The sequence below is a fragment of the Rhinoderma darwinii genome, chromosome 3, assembly GCF_050947455.1.
Source record: "Rhinoderma darwinii isolate aRhiDar2 chromosome 3, aRhiDar2.hap1, whole genome shotgun sequence".
Taxonomy (NCBI): domain Eukaryota; kingdom Metazoa; phylum Chordata; class Amphibia; order Anura; family Rhinodermatidae; genus Rhinoderma; species Rhinoderma darwinii.
This window is the reverse complement of record NC_134689.1, coordinates 117,773,195-117,797,317: the sequence shown is the minus strand read 5'-3', so window position 1 is coordinate 117,797,317 and position 24,123 is coordinate 117,773,195. Positions and strand designations below refer to the sequence as shown.

The window sequence follows — 24,123 nt, the reverse complement described above, 5'->3', positions numbered from 1 at the left end:
AGGGTGGCCTTCTCTCCTATCACCCTCTTTAATGTGAGGACCAGGTTGTGGCATACCAGGCAGTGCCAGATGTTCCATCTGCTCCTTTTTGTGTTTTAACTCCTTAACGCCGAAGGACGGATATATCCGTCCTCAGCAGCTGCTAGTTCGCGCAGGAGGACGGATATATCCGTCCTGTGATGGCGCGGGTACTGAGACTGTACCCACGCGATCAGCGGCAGGAGCACGGCTGTTATACTCAGCCTGGCTCCTGCTGCAACTGCCGGAATCGAAGCGCGCGCCGATTCCGGCAGTTTAACCCATTAAATGCCGCTGTCAATAGTGACAGCGGCATTTAATGTGTTTGACAGAGGGGGGAGCTCCCTCTGTCACCCGATCGGCGCCCCCGCAAACAAATCGCGGGTCGCCGTCGGGTTTCCATGACAGCCGGGGGTCTAACAAAGACCCCCAGGTCTGCCTTCAGCATCTGCCTGTTAGGCGATGCCGGAGGCATGACCTAACAGGTTGCCTGTCAGTTTTACACTGACAGGCAATAATGCTTTGGTATACTAAGTATACCAAAGCATTATATATGCGATCAGCAGATCGCATAGTGAAGTCCCCTGGTGGGACTAAAAAAAAAAATGTCAATCAGTTAAATAAAGTTGGTGAAAAAAAAAATAATAATAATTACAGTGAAAATCAAATAAAACTACTTTTTTTGCCCAAAAAGTGGTTTTATTTAGTAAAAGTGTCAAAACAAATCACACATACACATATATGGTATCCGCGCGATCGTAACGACTTGAACAATAAAATGAACACATTAATTAAACCGCCGGATGAACGGCGTCCAAAAAAACCGCAAAAAACAACGTCAAAATTCTCTCTTCTCCCATTCCCCCCATAAAAAATAAAAGTTAATCTATAAGTCCTATGTACCCCAAAATAGTACTAATAAAAACTACACATTGGCCCGCAAAAATCAAGCCCACATACGGCCACATCGACGGAAAAATAAAAACGTTACGGCTCTTGGAATGCGGCGATGCAAAAACAAGTAATTTTTTTCTAAAAGGGTTTTTATTGTGCAAACGTAGGAAAAACATATAAAACCTTTACATATTTGGTATCCCTGTAATCGTGCCGACCCACAGAATAAAGTTAACATGTTATTTACGCTGCATAGTAAACGGCGTAAACTTATAACGTGAAAATCAATGCTGGAATAGCTGCTTATTTTCAATTCTCTCCTCAAATAAAGTTAATAAAAGTTAATCAATATGTTATAAGCATCTAAAAATGGTACAATTACAAAATACAACTCGTCCCGCAAAAAACAAGCACTTATACGGCTATGTCGACGGAATAAAAAAAGAGTTACGACTCTTGGAATGTGACCGTGAAAAAACAAAAAATAATCCTTGGTCATTAACGTGCAAAATGGCCCGGTCATTAAGGGGTTAAAGGGGTTTTCCGGAAGTAAAAAAATACATTCATTTAAATTAAACAATGAAAAATATATAACTTTACAATGTACTTACGTTTCATCAGATGGCTGTAGCGTCGTATATCCTCTTCCGTCACCGCCCCCTTAGTAATGCAAAATCTGCACTTCCTGTGCAGACCCGTCCATTTGGTCTGCTACCTTGCTTCCGGTTTCCGGCTTTCAAAATGTACGGTTACGTCACAAATGACGTAACCGTACCACGTGCTTCTCTATCTGATTAGAGCATGCGTGGTTAACACACTCCACCGCGCATGCTCTGTGAAATTATGTGGCCGCGTCTTCAGTGGCCGTGTATATTACACTGCGCATGCGCAAGGTTGAAGGTGTGTAACGTTAGTGTCCTAGTGGATACGTGTAATAAATATTTATTCATCCTCAGTGAGGTTAGTATAAAGTTCTAGGATCAGATTTTAGGTTGATTTATATTACATGTGTAAGGGATCAATTAGCGACGGAATATGAAGTTGCGGGAATAACGTCCGTTTCGGCCGTCTTCCCGACAGATGCAGGAGCTGTGACAGCTGCTGTCTCGTACAGCAGCTGCCGCAGCTCCTACAGCGGGGACCGATCGCTGTGTCCCCGCTGTTTAACCCCTTAAAAGCCGCGTTCAATAGAGATTGCGGCTTTTTAGGGGTTAAGTTACCATCGCCGGCCTGCTACACGATAGCGGCCGGCGATGGTTACTATGGCAACCGGACACCAAACAATGGCGTCCGGCTATGCCATCGACGGAAGCCTAGTGGGTCCTGACAAAGTCAGGACCCACTATGCTTGCTGTCAGTGAGTAGCTGACAGTTCTAATACACTGCACTACGCATGTAGTGCAGTGTATTAGAATTGCGATCAGGGCCTCCTAGTGGGACAAAGTAATAAAGTAAAAAAAAAGTTAAAAAAAGATGTGTAAAAATAAGAAAATAAAAGTTTTAAAAGTGAAAAAATCACCTTTTTTTCCCTTATCAGTCCTTTATTATTAATAAAAATATATAAATAAACTATACATAATTGGTATCGCCGCGTCCGTAACGGCCTGAACTACAAAATGATGTCTTTATTTATCCCGCACGGTGAACGCCGTAAAAGAAAATAATAATAAACCGTACCAAAATCACAATTGTTTGGTCACTTCACCTCCCAAAAAATTTATTAAAAATAGATCAAAAAGTCGCATGTACCTAAAAATGATAATGATTGAAACTACAGTTCGTTACGCAAAAAATAAGTCCTCGCACGGCTTTATTGATGGAAAAATAATAAAGTTCTGGCTCTTAGAATAAGGCAACACAAAAAGTGAATGATTTTTTACAAAACGTATTTTATTGTGCAAACGCCATTAAACTATAAACATCTGGTGTCACCGTAAGGCCGTGTTTACACGAGCGTGTGCGTTTTGCGCAAGCAAAAAACGCGGCATTTTGCGTGCGCAAAAGGCACTTAACAGCTCCGTGTGTCAGCCCTTTATGATGCGCGGCTGCGTGGTTTTCGCGCAGCCGCCATCATTATGACACTCCGTTTGGATGTTTGTAAACAGAAAAGAACGTGGTGCTTTTCTGTTTTCATTCATCCTTTACAGTGCTGTTGCGCAAATCACGCTTGTCCCACGGAATTGCTTCCGTGCGACATGCGTGGTTTTCACACACCCATTGACTTCAATGGGTGCGTGATGCGCGAACAGCGCACAAATATAGGACGTTGTGCGTTTCACGGAGTGGACATACGCTGCGTGAAAATTACGCACCTGTCTGCACGGCCCCATAGACTAACATAGGTCCCTGCGACGCGCGTTGCACGGACGTATAACACGCTCGTGTAAATGAGCCCTAATCGTATCGCCCCATAGAATAAAGTGAATATGTCATTTATAGCGCACGGTGAACGCTGTAACAAAAATAGAATAAAAAAACAATAGTAGAATTGCTGTTTTTTAGTCACCGCGGCACTTAAAAATAGAATAAAAACTGATCAAAATGCCGCATGCACCCCATGAAAACTACAATGAATTCCTCAAGGGGTCTAGTTTCCAAAATGGGGTCACCTTTTGGGGGTTTCCACTGTTTTGGTACCACAAGACCTCTTCAAACCGTTTAACCCCTTAATGACCAGGCAATTTTGCGCGTTAATGACCTTTTGGATTATTGTTTGTTTCTTCACATTCCAAGAGTCGTAACTTTTATTTTATTCCATCGACATAGCCATATAAGGGCTTGTTTTTTGCGGGACGAGTTGTATTTTGTAATTGTACCATTTTTAGATGCTTATAATATATTGATTAACTTTTATTAACTTTATTTTCGGAGAGTATTGAAAATAAGCAGCTATTCCAGCATTGATTTTCACGTTATAAATTGACGCCATTTACTATGCAGCGTAAATAACATGTTAACTCTATTCTATGGGTCGGCACGATTACGGGGATACCAAATATGTAGAGGTTTTATATGTTTTCCTACGTTTGCACAATAAAAAGCCTTTTAGAAAAAAATTACTTGTTTTTGCATCGCCGCATTCCAAGAGCCGTAACGTTTTTATTTTTCCGTCGATGTGGCCGTACGTGGGCTCGATTTTTGCGGGACAATGTGTAGTTTTCATTAGTACTATTTTGGGGTACATAGGACTTATAGATTAATTTTTATGTATTTTTTTATGGGGGGAATGGGAGAAAAGAGCGAATTTTGCCGTTGTTTTTTTGCGTTTTTTTTGGACGCCGTTCATCCGGCGGTTTAATTAATGTTTTAATTTTATTGTTCAAGTTGTTACGATCGCGGGGATACCATATATGTGTATGTGTGATTTGTTTTGACACTTTTACTATATAAAACCACTTTTTGGGCAAAAAGAGTAGTTTTATTTGATTTTCACTGTAATTTTATTTTATTTTTTTCACCAACTTTATTTAACTGATTGACATTTTTTTTTTTAGTCCCACCAGGGGACTTCACTATGGGATCTGCTGATCGCATACATAATGCTTTGGTATACTTAGTATACCGAAGCATTATTGCCTGTCAGTGTAAAACTGACAGGCAATCTGTTAGGTCATGCCTACGGCATCGCCTAACAGGCAGATGCTGAAGACAGACCTGGGGGTCTTTGTTAGACCCCCGCTGCCATGGAAACCCGACGGCGACCCGCGATTTCTTTGCGCTATTCTTTGTCACTATTGACAGCGGCATTTAATGGGTTAAACTGCCGGAATCGGAGCGCGCTTCGATTCCCGCAGTTGCAGCAGGAGCCAGGCTGTGTATAACAGCCGTGCTCCTGCCGCTGATCGCGTGGGTACAGTGACAGTACCCGCACGATTACAGGACGGATATATCCGTCCTCCTGCGCGAACTAGCTGCTGCTGAGGACGGATATATCCGTCCTTCGGCGTTAAGAGGTTAAAAACGCAGATATCCAGTGATTTCAGCTTGTGCTATCAGTAATAGAACGAGAGCACCAAAATGAAGACTGAGATTGCAGAAGTTAGTAGAGCTGGGTGTAGTAGGCGGAGCAAGTGCACTGCTGCATGCACATTGCATGCTGGGACTAGAGCAGTGCATGCAGGGAGGAGAAACACAGGAAGAGAAGAGGAATGAACTTACTGAGCAAAACAAACCTCTCAAGGTAAACAATAGGGAGTAATGTTACTAAAACCATTTATTATCAAGAAAAAGATAGTCAGAGTGCACTAATATATTAATAGAGGAACATTGCATTGATTTAAAAAAAAAAAAAGCATTGGAAAACCCCTTTAAGTAAATTAAACCAAATCGAACATATGAAGTAAGTTAACCCCTTCCCGACATTTGCCGTACATGTACGTCATGGAAAGTAGTGACTTCCCGCATCTTGCCGTACATGTACGCCAAATGTTTGGGACCGGCTCAGAAGCTGAGCCGGTCCCATCATCACCGGATCTCAGCTGTATCTTACAGCTGACATCCGGCTGTAACGGCGGGGACCGAAATTAGCTTCGATCCCCGCCATTAACCCCTTAAGTGCAGCGCTCAAACGCGATCGCTGCACTTAAGGTGTTTGCAGCTCATCGGAACCCCAGTAATGAAATTGCCGGGGTTCCGGTGGCTGCAATGGCAACGGGAGGCCTAATACTGGCCTCCCGGTCTGCCTAGCACCGAAGCCGGTCAAGATCCGCCCGGCGGCGGAGCCTGATCGGCTTCCGTAGCTGTCGGCAAGATGGCGCCGGGTCAGGAGCTGATCCGGCGTCATCAGCGGTGGAAGTCAGCTGTACCGTACAGCTGACATCCACCTGTAACGGCAGGAACCGGAGCTAGCTCCGATCCCTGCCATTAACCCCTTCGATGCAGCAATCGAAAGCGATTGCTGCATCGTAGCGGTTACTAGCAGATCGCCAGCCCTGACAGTAATCGGGACTGGCGACTGCTGTTATGGCAACAGGAGACACAATGGTCTCCTGCTCTGCCATTACGGAAGCCGATTTAGGCCCCGCCGGGAGGCGAAGCCTAATCGGCTTGCTGTCAGTGAATGACTGACAGATCTAATACATTGCACTACATAGGTAGTGCAATGTATTAGAAAAAAAAAAATCTGACCGTTGGAACTTCAAGTCCCCTAGTGGGACTTGAGAAAAAGTGTAAAAAAAGTATAAAAAAGTGTAAAAAAAAGTGCACAAAATAAAAGTTTGAAAACAGTAAAAGTTTCAAGTATCAAATAAAACACAATCCCCCTTTTACTCTTATCAAGTCCTTTATTATTGAAAAATAATAATAAACCATATGTATTTGGTATCGCCACGACCGTAACGACCGGAGGTATCAAAATATTATATTATTTATTGCACGCGGTGAACAGCGTAAAAAAAACCGTAAAAAACGTTACCAGAGTTTCTGTTTTTTGGTCACTTTGCCCTACAAATATTAGAATAAAAAGTGATCAAAAAGTCGCACGTATCCAAAAATGGTACCTATAAAAACTATAGCTCGTCCCGCAAAAAACAAGCCCTCATACACCTCCGTCGACAAAAAAATTAAAAAGTTATGGTTCTCACAACTTGGCGACAGAAAAAATACATTCTTTTTACAAAAGTAATTTTATTGTGCAAAAAGTTGTAAAACATAAAAAGTTCTATAAATTAGGTATCGCCGGAATCGTACGGACCCGCAGAATAAAGTTAACATGTAATTTATAACGCATGGTGAACGCTGTATAAAAAAAACGAAAAAAAGCTGTGCCAGAATTGCATTTTTTTGTTTACCTGGCATCCCAAAAAATAGGATAAAAGGTGATCAAAAAGTCGCATGTACCCCAAAATGGTACCAATAATGACTACAGCTCGTCCCGCAACAAACCAGCCCTCATACCGCTACGTCTATGAAAAATAAAATTAGTTATGGCTCCAATAAGTCAGGAAATAAAAAAATATGCAGTTGTGCCCGAGGGGAACATTTCTTCTGTTTGAAGAGGCGATTTTTCAAGGACCTAAAATTAGGGAACCAGGAAAGGGAGGGCCCAAACATATCCGCTGGAAGCGACGGTGCCCGTATTATACCAGGACAACACTTCACAGCAAAATTTCCCAAACTACAAAGGCGCGGAATGTGGACCAAAAGGGGGATAAGAAATGACACCATTTATCAGTGCGACACCGGCCTGTGCGGAAAGGATTGCTTCACAGCGTAACACACATCTATGGATTATTTTATTGTTTTTTTTTACCCCGTTATTATACCACCTGACTATGCCCCTTATATACTCCGCCCGGCTTACATATGCCCTACATTATAAACGGAAACACCAGTAAGACTCCAAACAAAACTACTACCAAGCAAAATCCACGCTCCAAAAGCCAAATGGCGTTTCCTCCCATCTGAACCCTACAGCGTGCCCAAACAGCAGTTTCCTTCCACATATATGGCATCGTCATACCCGGGAGAACCCTTTTAGCAATTTTTGGGGTGTGTGTCTCCAGTGGCATAAGCTGGGCACGACATATTTGCCACTGAATGGCATATCTAGGGAAAAATATAAATGTTTAATTTGCACCATCCACAGCGCATTCATTTATGGAAAAGATCTGTGGGGTGAAAATGCTCACTACACCCCTTAATAAATGCCTTGAGGGGTGCAGTTTCCATAGTGGGGTCACTTTCCAGGGGTTTATTTTTATTATTTCACATCTGAGCCTCTGCAGTTGTGAACCAATACTTTGTAAATCGCCAAATTAGGCCTCAATTTTACATGGTACGCTTTCACTCCTGAGCCTGGTCGACTGTCCAGGCAAGAGATTAGGGCCACAAGTAGGGTGTTTCTAAAACCAGGAAACCCAGCATAATAATTAGAGAGCTGTCTCGTTATGGTGGCACAAGCTGGGCACCACATATTGTCCACATATCTGTGGAAAAAATCCCATTTTCACTCTGCAACATCGAGTTCACACTAATTTCTACAAAACACCTGCAGGGTTAACATGCTCACTACACCCGTAGGTAAAAGCATTGAGGGGTGTAGTTTCCAAAATGGGGTCACTTCTGGGGGGTTTCCACTGTTTTGGGCCCACAGGCGCCCAGAAACCAATCCAGAAACATCTGCACTCCAAATGGCGGTCCTTCCCTTCTGAGCCCTGCCGTGTGCCCAAACAGCAGTTTATGACCACATATGGGGTATTGCCGTACTCGGTAGAAATTGCTTTACAAATGTTGGGTTCTTTTTTTCCTTTATTTGTTGCGAAAATGAAAAAATTTGCGCTAAAGCTACGTCTTATTGAAGAAAAAGGATTGTTTTTATTTTCACTGCCCAATTCTAATAAATTCTATGAAACATCTGTGGGGTCAAAATGCTCACTACGCCCCTAGATGAATTCCTCAAGAGGTGTAGTTTCCTAAATGGAGTCCCTTTTTGGGCGTTTTCATTGTTTTTTCCCCTCAGGGGCTTTGCAAATGTGACATGGCCGCCGCAAACCATTCCTGCTCAATGTGATCTCCAAAAGCCAAATAGCGCTCTTTCCCTTCTAAGCCAAGCCGTGTCTCCAAACAGCCGTTTATTACCACATGTGGGGCATTGTTTTACTCGGGAGAAATTGCTTTACAAATTTTGTGGTGCTTTTTCTCCTTCAGTCCTTGTGGAAATGAGTAAAAATAAGCTAAACCTACATTTTCTTTGAAAAAATGTTGATTTTTATTTTCAGGGCCTACTTCCAATAATTTCTGCAAAAAACCTGTGGGGTCAAAGAGCTCACTATACCCCTAGATAATTTCCTCAATGGGTGTAGTCTCCAAAATGGGGTCACTTGTGGGGGGTTTCCACTGTTTTGTCTCCTCAGGGACTTCGTAAATGTGACCTGGCCTCCGGAAACCATTCCTGCTAAACTTGAGCTCCAAAAGCCAAATATCGCTCTTTCCCTTCTCAGCCCTGCCGTGTCTCCAAACAACCGTTTATTACCACATGTGGGGCATTGTTTTACTCGGGAGAGATTGGTTTACAACTTTTACGGTGCTTTTTCTCCTTCAGTCCTTGTGGAAATGAGAAAAAATTAGCTAAACCTACATTTTCTTTGAAAAAATTTAGATTGTCATTTTCAGGGACTATTTCCAATAATTTATGCAAAAAACCTGTTGGGTCAAAACGCTCACTATACCCCTAGATAATTTCCTCAATGGGCGTAGTTTCCGAAATGGGGTCACTTGTGGGGGGTTTCCACTGTTTTGTCCCCTCAGGGGCTTTGTAAATGTGACATGGCCTCCACAAACCATTCCTGCTAAACTTGAGCTCCAAAAGCCAAATAGCGCTCTTTCCCTTCTCAGCCTCGCCGTGTCTCCAAACAACCGGTTATTACCACATGTGGGGTATTGTTTTACTTGGGAGAAATTGCTTTACAAATTTTACGGTGCTTTTTCTCCTTTAGTCTTTGTGAAAATGAGAAAAAAAATCGCTAAACCTACATTTTCTTTGAAGAAATGTTGATTTTAATTTTCACGGCCTACTTCTAATAATTTCTGTAAAAAAGCTGTGCGGTCAAAATGCTCACTGTACCCCTAGATAATTTCCTTGAGGTGTGTAGTTTCCCAGATGGGGTCACTTTTGGGGGATTTTGACTGTTTTGGCACCGCAAGAGCCCTTCAAACCTGACATGGTGCCTAAAATTTATTCTAACAAAAATAAGGCCCCAAAATCCACCAGGTGCTCCTTTGCTTCTGAGGCCGGTGCTTCATTCCAGTAGCACGCTACGGCCACATGTGGGATATTTCCTAAAACTGCAGAAACTGGGCAACAAATATTGAGTTGCATTTCTCTGGTAAAACCTTCTGTGTTATAAAAAAAATTGTACTAAAAATTTATTTCTGCAAAAAAATATGAAATTTGTAAAATTCACCTCTACATTGCTTTAATTCCTGTGACATGTGTAAAGGGTTAAGACATTTTCTAAATGCTGTTTTGAATACTTTGAGGGGTGAAGTTTTTAAAATGGGGTGACTTTTTGGGGGTTTCTAATATATAAGGCCCTCAAAGCCACTTCACAACTGAACTGGCCCCTGTAAAAATGGCCTTTTGAAATTTTCTTGAAAATGTGAGAAATTGCTGCTAAAGTTCTAAGCCTTGTGAGGTCATAGAAAAATAAAAGGATGTTCAAAAAACGATGCCAATCTAAAGTAGACATATGTGTGATGTTAATTAGAAACAATTTTGGGTGGTATAACTGCCTGTCTTACAAGCAGATACATTTAAATTGAGAAAAATGCTAATTTTTGCAATTTTTCGCTACATTTTGGTGTTTTTCACAATTAAATACTGAACATATCGAGCAAATTTTGCCAGTAACATAAAGTCCAATGTGTCACGAGAAAACAATCGCAGAATCGCTTGGATAGGTGAAAGCATTCCGGAGTTATTACCACATAAAGTGACACATGTCAGATTTGAAAAATGAGGCTCGGTCAGGAAGGTCAAAAGTGGCTAAAGAGGGAAGGGGTTAATAACACCTGAAACTCAAACATTGTTTACACCAATGTGGTCAAAATGGGATACCTTTATATGGAAACAGCTCAGAAAAACAAAAGTCAGTGCACATTCCCACAGATCGGTCTGTTGTGACGAACTCTCATTGTGAAAAAAGTATTGTTTTTTTTTTTTTAATCGCCTTAAAATTATACATTTTAATGAGTATTACTGTAGTTCGAATACTATGATAGGTTAAATATAAGTCATTAAATGATGGGATAGTCCGTGTTTTCATAGTCCTCACCCTTATTACTGTACTCTCTATAGAATACCAGCATTTTCCAGAAAGCACCTGACAAGAAACTGCAAGAAGGGAATAAAAGGGACAACAAGAATGTAACGCTTTACTGTAACCAGCTGGAGCGAAAAAATGTCACTCTTCATTTACAGTGTGGGAGGCATAACAAAAACTGAATTTAAAATCAATTCACTAAAAATTATTCCGGACTCATTTTCAGTAGTTTTCCTTTCTTAGTAAAACTGGTACACCCAATATATATTTCATATTGGTAACAGATAGATAATGAAATAGAGAACGGATAATTATACAAAAGCTTCATAGACATATATCATAATAATGACAGCTCAAGTTTGGCTCTTCTTGTAAACTGTCAATTGTAAACTGTACCAGTAACACAAAAATGTACACCACAAGCAGACTGACTATCATAGAAGACACATTTTTAAAGTATTTTTTATGACATTGAATATTAAAGAGAACCTGTCACTATGATACTTCTTAAAATTAGAGCGTCAGTATGATGCCCTAATAAACTTATACTAGTTAGTCTAATTTCATCCACTAAACAGTCTCCCATGATTGAAAGGATCATGTGATATGCATCCTGCAACTCCTCACAAACAACTGATGACCGGCTTAGAGGGATCATGTGACTCCACAGAACTATGAACTGTTTTTTTTTTTCAGCCACTTAGTTCTTTTGGGGGTTGGTTTAGTATAAATATATAAATTTTACCCCCTAGAATAAGTCAACTAATGTCCTTATTTTAATAGGTCCATCATAGTGACAGATTCTCAAGCTGTATTTTTTGGGCAACCTTCAGGGAGGGAGTGATTAATTTATTCCTCTTTAATTTTTTTCTGTCAATGCTACTCAGTCCAGGTGGACTTAAAGAGGCTCTGTCACCAGATTTTGCAACCCCTATCTGCTATTATTATTTTTAAAAAACGAGCATTTTTGGCCAAGTTATGACCATTTTTGTATTTATGCAAATGAGGCTTGCAAAAGTCCAAGTGGGTGTGTTTAAAGTAAAAGTCCAAGTGGGCGTGTATTATGTGCGTACATCGGGGCGTTTTTACTACTTTTACTAGGCTGGCCTTCTGACGAGAAGTATCATCCACTTCTCTTCAGAACGCCCAGCTTCTGGCAGTGCAGAGACAGCCGTGTTCTCGAGAGATCACGCTGTGTCGTCACTCACAGGTCCTGCATCGTGTCGGCCACATCGGCACCAGAGGCTACAGTTGATTCTGCAGCAGCATCAGCGTTTGCAGGTAAGTAGCTACATCGACTTACCTGCAAACGCCGATGCCTCTGGTGCCGATGTGTCCTCGCTCGTCCGACACGATGCAGGACCTGTGAGTGACGACACAGCGTGATCTCTCGAGAACAAGGCTGTGTCTGCACTGCCAGAAGCTGGGCGTTCTGAAGAGAAGTGGATGATACTTCTCGTCAGAACGCCCAGCTAGTAAAAGTAGTAAAAACGCCCCGATGTACGCACATAATACACGCCCACTTGGACTTTTGCAAGCCTCATTTGCATAAATACAAAAATGGTCATAACTTGGCCAAAAATGCTCGTTTTTTAAAAAATAAAAACGTTACTGTAATCTACATTGCAGCGCCGATATTCTGCAATAGCAGATAGGGGTTGCAAAATCTGGTGACAGAGCCTCTTTAAGTTGATGAAGAAATTGGTTTAACCATTCAGTGTGACTACCTATTTGGCAGTTACTTTGATGGCTATATTGAATCATACGGAAAGAGTTCTGACCAGCTGAGATTGGCCAAAAAAATAGGCAACCGCATTTTAAAGCAGGTCATGTCCACTGAGCGTGCCTTCCTGTCTGTCCTAGCCCTTAACTCCCTAGTAGCATCTTCGTTTGATTATAAGTACAAGATTGCTCTATTAAGGGCCTCCCTATTTGCACCATATTTCTACCTCAACACTGTTTGTACCTCTTGGGAAGAAACTATGGCTAAATAACGAATTAATTTTTTTTCTTGCCTGTAGGATCTACTTTATATGCATACAATTATATATGCACTATTGCATATGTTTTGTGTTTTTTCTTCCTTGGTTTGGATGAATGTTGATGTTTTTGTAATTATATTCATCACCTTTACATGCACCCCTTGAGAGAGCTTAAAAGCGTTGTCCCAAGATCAATATATATGTGTGTGTGTGTGTGTGTATATATATTTCCTTGGAGTGATGCCTCTTAATTTTTTTGGGGATTTCATTAATAAGGGTTCCTAGCCTCAACCTGGGAGGTCTGCACCCACTGCTGTCGCTGTGCTGCTTTATTCTTTTTCTCATTATTCTTTTTCTCATTACACACACACACACACATATATATATATACACATATACATATATATATATATACACATATACATATATACATACATATATATATATACACACATATACATATATATATACACACATATACATATATATATATATACATACATATATATACATACATATATACATACATTCATACACATATATATACATACTACATACTAAATATATATATATATATATATATATAGAGATAGATAGGTGTTCCAGTGGGGTACCGATCCGTGCATCTAGTCGTTTTCAGGTCCAGCGCCGCTCACGTGATCTTCGCTATGACTGGTCTGGAATCGCTGTGCTTTTGAGAAAACTGGAACTTAGGCATTCCTATGGAGTCTCGTTCGAGCTCCCATAGGAATGCATTTCGCGCCTAAGTTCCGGTTTTCTCAAAAGCACAGCAATTCCAGAAAGGTCAGAGTGAAGATAACGTGAGCGGTGCTGGACACGCAAACGACTAGATGCACAGATTGGTAAGTATTTCTACACACAGCACCCCACTGAAACACCAATGGACAAATGGAGGGGGAAATTTAAAAAAAAACGTGGAGTGATCCTTTAAACAAACGCCTGCTGGTTAACCTACACCAGGTCAGACCAACCCTAAATATGTCCTTTCCTGGTTCTACAGCAAATACAGTATACTTTTGTTAATTAGTACCTTATAGAGTGGCTACAAAGAGTGTCTTTCTCTGTCTCTCCAACATTTTACAAATTCCAACATTTAACTTTTTTTTTTACAGCTTTAATGGAAATAAAAGGTTGAATATCTTTGGTTTTATTTTGATGTATTGTTTTTGTATCAACTAAAAGTGGCACTAGGTGATAAATGTCTATTTTGAGAATACCCCTTTAAGTATATATTGAACAACACCAAGGACAGTGTCTTTTTCATTGAAACGTCTATTTTATTTATATTAGCGGTTTTAGTTTATGGGACCAATTTGTCTAAGAAAACATGAAGAACATTGTGTAATAAAAGTTACATATTGGTGGTAAAATATATTCTGCAGCTACATATATAAAGATTCCTTCTGTAGTGTTCCATTTACAAATGCTAACCATTAACTGAACTGTGCACCTGGCAAACATTAAAGAAGCTGCAGACTAATGGAGAAAAAAAAAAAATGGCAGAAATGTGTGTCTTATCATTAAAAAGGTTGTGGACATTAAGTAATAAAAAAGTCACTACATGCGGCTAAAAGTGATAAATATACTTTAAACATTATGAAAGATTCTTCTGTGAAAAAATCTCGGGCACAAGTTAAAGCAGATCTCTACAGCAGGCGATAGAAAATAGATTTTGATGCCAAGCCAACAGATTCCTGCAGGATCTCCCAACAGTCTAATGACTATATGGGAGCTGCAAGGTACTCTTCATATATCTGATGTCAGGGAAAACATGGATTGAACATAATAGACTTTTTACATCGGATAACTTTGTTTTTCCCATAGTTACAGTAAGTGGCGCTTAACACATCCTAATTTTCCCCACTTATTGTAATAATATCTACATTTGACCAAGTCTGGGGGAATCCGACTGACAACTGTCACTATTTATTTTACGTCTGTGTCCAGTTTAAAGAAAAATGGCAACATTTTTTTTTTTTATAAATAATTATTTTTATAATGCTCCTCACTCACAATGGGAAGTACAGGTTGCGCTTTTGCAGTATCGAAGGTGACCATGCTGAATTTCCACAAGATCCTAAAAGTCAAGTGTGGTCAACATTACAGATTGTAAGGCGCCGCCTAGAAAGCTTTGCACTTGTAAAGCATATCCTGAGTAAAGAATATTGCTTTTTTTTTTTTGCTGCTCTCCTAGGATTTAGGACTGGACAGTTGTGTTCCCAGTTCTAAAACTGCAGGAATTTAACTTCAAAGTGGTAACTAATAAAAAGCACTACAGCATGCATTCGTGGTTGAGTTTTCTTAACTATTTGCCTTAACATTAACTATTGGCCCTAAGGTAATATCAGGCATTATAAATTACAAACATAGCTTTTTTAATCCAAGAAAGTGTCATGTTTCTGCAAGATAGAGAGACCTCCATCACCTGTCTTAAAAATTTCTGTGCTAGATGTGCAAGTTCTTTTCCCTAGATTACATACACATTCAACTGTATTTTTGTGAACACAGCTTGAATGCCTGTAAAAATGGAAATAATTTTTATATATCTTAAAGCAGTGTCACTTTGACATTTGCTGGATGTTTTACACAGTGTGAATTCTACCTTTGTAGCTGATGAGTAAAACTTTGGTGAAGATGGCTTTATGTAAAAACACTGGGCAACATTTATCATTGTTGTTGCGCCTCGATTCTGGCTGGTAATGCATTATATTTTTGGCACATTTTATTGTTGTTGCATTTCTTATACTTTTGCAAAAAGAATTGTACATTATGATACACTCGCCACGTTTAAAATACGGGCGAAGATTTGTCGAGTCATGAGATGCGCTAGATTTATTCCTGGCATGCAACAGTTTTGTGGTGCAAAATGCAGGCGTGAAGTATGCCACCCAAGAGGTGGTGTAAAGAATGGAAAAAAAGTGTAACATGCGCCAAGATATACCAAAGCTTGTGCCTTATTGAAAAATGTCGTCTTAACTACATGTGTGTTTGATCATTCCTAATACCTACTGGATTTGTCTTAAAGGGGTTTGCCCATCAGGGACATTTCTGGAATATCCACAGGATATGCCATAAATGTCAGATAGATGCGGGTCCCACCTCTGGGACCCGCATCTATCTCTAAAATGGGGCCCCCTAAACCCCGTTCTACCTTTCTTGCTTCCCGCTGCCATTTGTAATTTCCAACCATGTAATCCGAAAATCGCGAGCTACACTGCTTCCGTAACTGCCAATCACTTCTATGGGAGTTACGTAAACCGCGCAGCTCGGCGAGCTATGCAGTTTTCTGATTGAATGGTTGGAAATTACAAGTGGCAGCAGGAACCGAGAAAGGTAAAACAGGGTTTGGGGGCCCCATTCTAGAAATAGGTGCGGGTCCCAGAGGTGGGACCCACATCTATCTGACATTTATGGCATATCCTGTGGATATGCCATAAATGTCCCTGATGGGCAAACGCCTTTAAGACAAATAAAGTAGGTATTAGGCATGATTCCCCAAACAGCAGAAGAAGCCAGAAGGAGAGCTCCGGATTTTCAGCACGTCCGAGGAGGAGCGTCTTGCCCATGTGGGGAGATGTAGCGCCTGACGTCAGGAGGCGGGGTTTGGCAGAAGGGCCAAACGAGCTAGGAAGAAGGACGTGTTGACGGGAGCTCGCGCTTTCAATATGGAGGAGCTGATTAACAACGTGAGAGCCTTGGCCACGGAGAGGGGAGCGGCATAGTTGGCAGAGCAGTTTGCAGGCAGTGGTGGAGGTCGGCACACGGCCGGTGCAAAATGCCAGACCACCAGTGAGGCTGAGCCCCAGTCCGGTCAAAACTGGTCGGAGACGGATGAGCCTGAGCCCCGCTCGTCGAGCGGGCGGAAGAGGGGAGCGCCTATTAGTGACAGGCGGAAGATGCAGGGCGAAGGGAAAGTGTCGTTGGGGTAGAGGATGGATCCGGGAGCAGCGTCTGGCAGGCAAGTGGAAGGGAGCACTGTGGTGAACGCCTCAGAGCTTTTACTGAATGTGGCTGCGGCGGGATAGAAGGCTGGAGGATCAGGGAAGTGCAGCCTCACGGCTGGCGCCTGGGCCAGAGAGGTGTGATGGAGGAGGACAGTTGGGCCCCTAAAGCTTCGGCCGGGCCCCGCGTGAGGGGGTTAGTGGTGATGGAGGAGGGGAGGAGGGGTGGTTCCGGTGGACCGGGAGCGGTTAGATGATGCGTGCTATTTTTCTCACAGGTCTGGAGGACAGAGGGAGCCATCGCGCCGCTCGCCGGGGGGCAGTGTTGCTCGGCGGTCCAGGACCAGGACTAGACATCGGGATCGGAGACCAGCTCTGGCGGGAAGGTGTGGGTCTGGATATCGGGAGAGATCTGGGTCAGAACGCCGCCGGAAGGTGAACGGTGGACGGTTGGATGGCGGGAGAGGTTCGGCTAGAGTGGACCGGGCGGACTTGTCACCGGGACGAAACGCGGGACGATTTTCTTGGACAGAAGGGACAACGGGAGGCCAAGTGTCGGGGTCCGGGGGAGCAGGCTGCGGGTATCCGCCCCGTTTTGCAGAGGAGCAGTACAGCAGGATCGTCTTCTAGATCGGGAGATGAGTCTGGTTTTTCTGCGGGAGATTTATTACGGGTCCTGGTGGATGTGAAGGAACTGCTGGCTGCGAAGGTGGGGCGGGTAGTGGAGCCTGACGTGGAGGTTGCGGCGGCCTGGAGGGAAGATCGGGAGTCAGTGCAGTCGTCGCCGCGGGGTAGTGTGGTGGGAACGGTGGAGGCACCGGGTTGTTGGATGTTGGTTCGCAGGTGGGGTTGGAAGAGCAGCTTGTGGCGGGTGTGGGGCCCGTGACGGATGTTGCCAACAGAGGCTCTTATTTTGCCTTTTTGGGCCCGCATTTGAAGGGCGAGGCCAGACAGAAGATTGAGAAGGGGGAGTATGTGGAACTGTTTTCACCTCTTTTGCTGGAGGGTTTTCCAGAGACTAAAGAAATGGATACGGGCGAGAAGTTGAAAAAACGGGAAGAGGAAGAACGCAAATATAGGAATATCGGTATAGGAAGATTCCGAAGACGTTTGGGAACTGGTTGCGAACCTTTTGTTTCTATGCAAGCGTTTGGGGGGCTAAATTCCCGGAACATTGTGCGTGGTGGCGGTATGACGAGCAGTTCCATCAGCGCCTGGCGGCGTGCCCTGCCATGCACTGGGATCAATTAGATCTGCCATTATGGATGAGGCTGATGATGTTGCAGTGACCTGCTCCCTTTCATGGAGGGGTCGGGGGGCAAGGGTCTGACCAACCGGCCCTTAACAAAAGAGGTGTGTGTTGGCCCTTCAATGAGGAACAATGAGGGACAATGCAAAGCGGGTCTGTCGTGTAAGTTCCGGCACGAATGCTCTGGTTGTGGGGGTTCACACCCCTACTCCCGCTGTTTCAAACGTACTGGAAAGCGCTCGGGGGATGCGGATGGAAAAGGGGAGGACCCCAGTGAAGCTGGGCGCGAAGCTGCCGTGGATCGAGCGTTGCGGCAATAGGGCGCATGCGATGTTATTGAGGGACGGTTTTGGGAACGGTTTTCCCATTCCGGTTTCTTTAGTGGGGGGTGGTTCTGGGGTTCTGGCAAATTTGAAATCTGCCATACAGTTCCCGGAGGTGGTTCGGGTTAAACTCAGAGCAGAAGTGGAACGGGGCCAAAGGGTGGGCCCCTTTTTCCTTCCCACACCTTTTGGATTTTCATGTGTCACCATTGGGGGTGGTCCCAAAGAAAGAGGCGGGGAAAGATCAGATGATACATCATCTCTCTTTCCCAAAAGGAAGCTCTGTGAATGACAGCATAGACAAGGAACTTTGTTCTGTGTCGTATGCTTCATTTGATAGGGCGGTGGATCTAGTGAGAGAGGCAGGTCCGGGGGCCCTATTGGCGAAAGCGTCTGTGAAGGCAGCTTTCCGGCTGCTTCCGATACACCCGGATAGTCCTCGTCTCCTCGGCTGTTGTTTTTGGTAGTTATTTTGTGGACCTTTGTTTGCCCATGGGTTTGTCTCTGTCATGCTCTTACTTTGAGGCCTTTAGTGGTTTTGTGGAATGGGTGGTGAGGGAGTCGTCTGCTTTTGGTAGCATACATTACCTAGACGACTTCCTGTGTGTGGGCCCAGCAGGGTCTCAAATTTGCCTGCTCATACTGTATACATTGTTGAACGTGGCACAGGAGTTTGGGATCCCTATGGCGAATGACAAAACGGTGGGCCCCATACCCTGCCTGACATTCCTAGGTTTGGGGATTGACTTGCGTAAGGGGACCTGTCGTCTTCCAGAGGACAAGTTGGAAGACCTAAGGGCGGCAATCGAGCGTCTCGAGAGTTTGGAAAAGTCAGACTTTGGGACTTACAATCTGTATTAGGGAAGTTAAATTTTGCCTGCAGAGTTATCCCAATGGGCAGGATCTTTAGCAGGCGCTTATGCAGTGCAACGGCAGGTGTTTCCGAAGCGCACCACTTCATCAGAGTGACAAGGGAGCATCAGGAGGACCTGGAGGTATGGGGCTCGTTCCTAGTGTCATTTAATGGGGTTTCGGTTTTTCAGTCGGGCATGGTGGATACTGTGGAGTTAGAGCTACAGACTGTTTCGGCTGCTAGTGTGGGATTTGGAGCGTTACTTGGCAGGAGATAGTGGCCGGCTGTGTTGGAGGGCTCTCCGTTATTGAGTAACTTGACGTTTCTGGAGTTGTTCCCCATATTGGTGGCAGTTCACATTTGGGGTGATGAGTTTTGCAATCGGAGGGTGGTTTTTCTGTCGGATAATATGGAAGTGGTGCATGCAGTGAACAAGTTATCTACTGGGTCGGATCCGGTGGTTCGGCTCTTGAGAGGGTTGGTGTTGCAATGTCTTCACTTGAGACGCTCGCTCTCGTTTTCAGTGGGCGCGGTTTCGGATGGAGGCTCCGGAAGCCGTGGAGACGGGGGATGCCTGCCCAGCTCATCTATGGACCATTAATCAAGCCGTGATGGGTGAATTGGTTCAGAGGTCGTTGGCTCTGTCTACTTTGAGGTGCTATGAGAAGACGTGGCGGAAGTTTGAAGCTATGTCGCCTGGTGGGAGGCCGGCTTCTTTCCGGCCTGAGTCGTTGGTTGGGCTGCTTGAGGCATATGTGGTTCACTTGGTGGACATGGGAGTGTCGGCATCAGCCGTGGGAAAGCGGCTGGCTGCTTTGGCCTTTTATTTTAAGCTCTCCGGGAGACCGAATGTGTCCAAGGACTTTAGGATACGGCAGGCCCTGAAAGGTTGGAACCGCCAGAAGAAGGCAGTGTAATTCAGACGGCCAGTTACAGTGGTGCTGCTTAAGAAGTTGTTAGGAGTGTTGGGTGAAGTCTGTTCGTCCAGTTATGAATCGTGGATGTTTTCTTTGGTCTTTTCTTGGGACTTCTTTGTGGCTTTTCGGGTGGGGGAGTTGGTGAGTGTGAGTAAGATTCGGCCAGGGGGGTGTTGTTTGAGGATGTGAAGTGTGATTCCGATTCGGTGCGCATTTGGCTCAGGTTTTCCAAGACGGATCAAGAGGGGAAGGGAGTAGCAGTTTCGTTGTCTGCCATTGAGTAATAAACGAATCTCTCCGGTTTATCTGTTTCAATTTTTTCGTACCATTAGGATTCCCCTGTTTTTGTTCATTCTGATGGGTCCTTTCTATCTCATTTTCAGTTTTTGGTTGTTCTCCGGAAGGCCATTGGGCTGATAGGAGGGGAGGCAAAAGAGTTCGGCACCAATTCTTTTCGAGTGGGTGCCGCCACCGAAGCTTCTCGTTTTGGTTTAGTAGTGGACAGAGTAAAAGGTATTGGTCGCTGGAAGTCCGGGGCAAATAAGAGGTATGTACGCCCGGGGCGGGTGTGAGTGCCTGACGTGATTGCGAGGGGTGTGTTGGGGAGAGTACGAGCTCTGGTGCTGTAGGGCTGATGTTTGTTGGTGGTACTTCTCTCCACAGCCGTACGTCCTATAGGGGCATGGATCGTTGGACACTCCTACATTTACTGGGCACATCGGAGAGATGGAGTGAGGAGGAATGGCGAACGGTTCGGTTTTTCGATGGACCAATTGGAGTTGCGGTGGTTCGGGTTCAGAGGTCTTTGGTGGGACACTGTGGAAGTAGTCCGCCAGTCCCGGCTGGTTGGAGTTCCGAAGATATTGTTGCTGCACGTGGGGGGCAATGACCTGGGAAAACTGTCTTAGCGAGACTTATTGAAGGCGATGAAGAGGGATGTCGTTCGGCTACAGGGTCTCTTGCCGGGAGTTCGGTTGGTCTGGTCAGAGATGGTGCCAAGGTTGGTGTGGCGACACGCCAGGGACCCGTTAGTGTTGGCTAGGTCCTGTAGCAAGGTCAATAAGGAGATGGCAGCCTTTATTCGGCTCCTCGGGGGTGTGGTGGTGTGTCACCGCCTATTGGAAGGGGTGGCAACAGGTTTGTTTCGTCCAGATGGGGTTCATCTGCCGGAAAATGGTTTGGATATCTTTATCGTGGGGCTGCAGGACGGCCTGGAAGAGGCCTTGGCTATTGGTGGGTGAGCGCAGACGGCATGAGGTGTCATCCGTCTGGCTCTTGGCGGGGGTAGTCAGCCTGGGAGGTGCTTTTAGGCTGGAAATGGGGGGAGTCTGAGCGCATGCTCACTCAGTTGGTAAAACTGGGTGGGGCATGATGACGAACCCCTTCTGGTATGTTGTTTAATTTTACATGTTATTTATGTTAACACATTTTATACGATTGATATGGCTGGCTAACGTTTTTTTGTACGCAGGTACAATTGGTTTACAATTTAATAAATAGCCTTGGCCAAATTTATACCACAATCAGGTGTCTGTGTATTATTGTTAAAATGGTTTTTTTAAGTGTCATATATTGAGCAAGGTAACCCGTACATTGGTCAATACTGGCGAAACGTGCGTCGGGTGAAATAGTTTTTTAATAATCAACAAATGATGCATAGCCCTTAACCTATCTAGGACCTCACCTCAAGTGCGTACCACCTCATCTTGGTTCGGCTTATACACAAGCCACCAGGCTGTTTCTGCTCTGCACATGAGCAGAATTTTCATTGAGCAGGGGAGCAGTACTCAGCACTTTAGGCCCTGAGAAGACACAATCTGACAGACGGAAACTGCTCAGGGTCCTGTTCGGGCGGAAAGTTCCGACAGAACGAGACCCCAACGCAGATGTGAACAGAGCCTTACACAGCCGCGCTCAGCCTGCCCCTCCTCACTGCTCCTTTGCGTCCTCCGTTCAATACTCGAGCGGGGGAGGTTTGCATGAAGGAGAAGGGTCCAGCGTCCTGGCATTGAGCCGGGAAGCAGCACACAGCACTTCACATAGCTGTATTCAGCCTGCTCCCTGTCACTTCTCTTTCGCCCCCTTCGCTCAATACATGAGCGGTGGAGGCTTTGCATTGAAGAACAGGGTCCAGTGCCCTGACATACAGCTAGAATGCTGGTAGTAGCGTACTTACACAGGATGAGGGGCTTAAGTCCAAAGCCTCTGCCTATTCACCCTCAAGTCTTGTCCATTCATATATATCACACAGCATTGCCCAAAAAGCATATCCTACAATCCTAGAACCTCAGCTATTGGGTTCAAGGTTCATCATTTTCACAGTAAAGTGAGGACAAATGCCCTACTTATAACCCATCAATCTAGGCATTCATATCTATGCCAAGGTGACGACTATAGTCCAGCACGGTTGGGCACATACAGGATGACAGAGCCCACTGCATCTATAGAATGCAGAAATAAGGGTCTCTGCATTCATCATACTCACACCAATTGTTGATTTTTTTAACAATATTATCTATTAATAAAGATTAAATTTTACACACACTGTTATATACCCACATTCTTTTCCACTCTTCCCCTTTATATCATCCAACCCGCAAACACACATGTAGTTAAGGCAACAGCATGTCCCAAGCATTTAAAACAATGGGTATGTTCACACGGCCTATTTACGGACGTAATTCGGGCGTTTTTGCCCCGAATTACGTCTGAAAATAGCGCCTCAATAGCGCTGACAAACATCTGCCCATTGAAAGCAATGGGCAGACGTTTGTCTGTTCACACGAGGCGTATATTTACGCGCCGCTGTCAAATGACGGCGCGTAAATAGACGCCCGCGTAGAAGAAGTGACCTGTCACTTCATGGGCCGTAATTGGAGCCGCTATTCATTGACTCCAATGAATAGCAGCGCTAATTACGGCCGTAATTGACGCGGCGTTCAAGCGCCTGCACATGCCGGTACGGCTGAAATTACGGGGATGTTTTCAGGCTGAAACATCACCGTAATTTCAGCCGTTACGGACCCCCGCCGTGTGAACATACCCTTTAAGTCCAATATTTAGATTGCATGCTCTTCTGAATATCTTCCTCTTTATATCATTGTTTAAAACTGTATTATCTATGCACTGCAGTGTAAAACAATTTGTTGCTACATGAGTAATGCATATTAATAATTCTAATAATGAAGAACCACAGATGGTATAGCAGACAGAATATGACAACAATATTCACAAACAGAAAGGAAATGTTATTCTTATTCATTGATTAATCAGATGAACAGAAATGAAAAAAAGAGTTGTATATATTCTGAAAACTTTATAATGCACTTACCTAAGTACATGTGTAGATCCATTAATCGTTGTGGTTGAACATGGGACAGTTTGCCCCAATATGGAAGGTCTTCGATACTTCTCATCACCACAGCACAAAATGATGAGGAAGGCACGCCTGAAAGACTTGTTCAAAAAGGCATACAGGAAAGGGTTCAACCCTGAATTAATGTAGCCTAACCAGAGAAAAGCTGTCCACAGCTGCCCTGGTACTGTGTAGTTTATGAAAGGGTCAACCACATTGGTGATAAAAAATGGGGCCCAACAAAGGCAGAAACAACCCATGATAATGCACAGTGTCTTAGCAGCTTTGGTTTCTGTCTTCATCCTGTGAGTAGTATGTTGATCAGGATGCTGGTGTCGATGGTCTACCGGGGCCCCAGCCCGCTGTAAAACTCCGATTTGTCTAGCATGCTCTCGGGCTGTGATGTAGATACGATAGTAAGCAAGCACCATCAAGAAAAAAGGAATGTAAAAAGCTACCACTGAACAGGTTATAGCATACGGCTTGTTAACCATAAAGATGCAGTATGTAGAATTGGAGTCTTTGCTGAATTTTCTCTTTTCTATCTGAAAAAAAAAGGCATAAAAACAATGTCAAAGTTTATTGGTATAATGAGTAAACTTGTAAATAAAAATCAGAAGAAAATAGCAAACGGCTTTTAAATATAACAAAAAAACAACACTTCCAGCAGTAAAGTAGACAATAGCAGGAAGTAAGAGTAGAGATGAGCAAATTAATTTACAACACATGAAACACAAAATGTCATAAACACGCACGCACAACCTAATTGATCCTATTCTGATGCATGTGGCAATCAAAACTGTGAGAAA

General features: G+C 43.8%; 1 protein-coding gene across 3 annotated transcripts in view; it reads right to left on the bottom strand.

Moving 5' to 3' along the window:
- Positions 1-24,123, bottom strand: part of HTR4 (5-hydroxytryptamine receptor 4) — a 497,831-nt gene that overhangs the window by 152,328 nt on the left and 321,380 nt on the right. For all 3 annotated transcript variants that reach the window (XM_075856614.1, XM_075856616.1, XM_075856615.1), the window contains exon 6: positions 23,291-23,859. In XM_075856614.1, the coding sequence (XP_075712729.1) occupies positions 23,291-23,859 (569 nt within the window). The remainder of the gene's footprint in view (positions 1-23,290; positions 23,860-24,123) is intronic.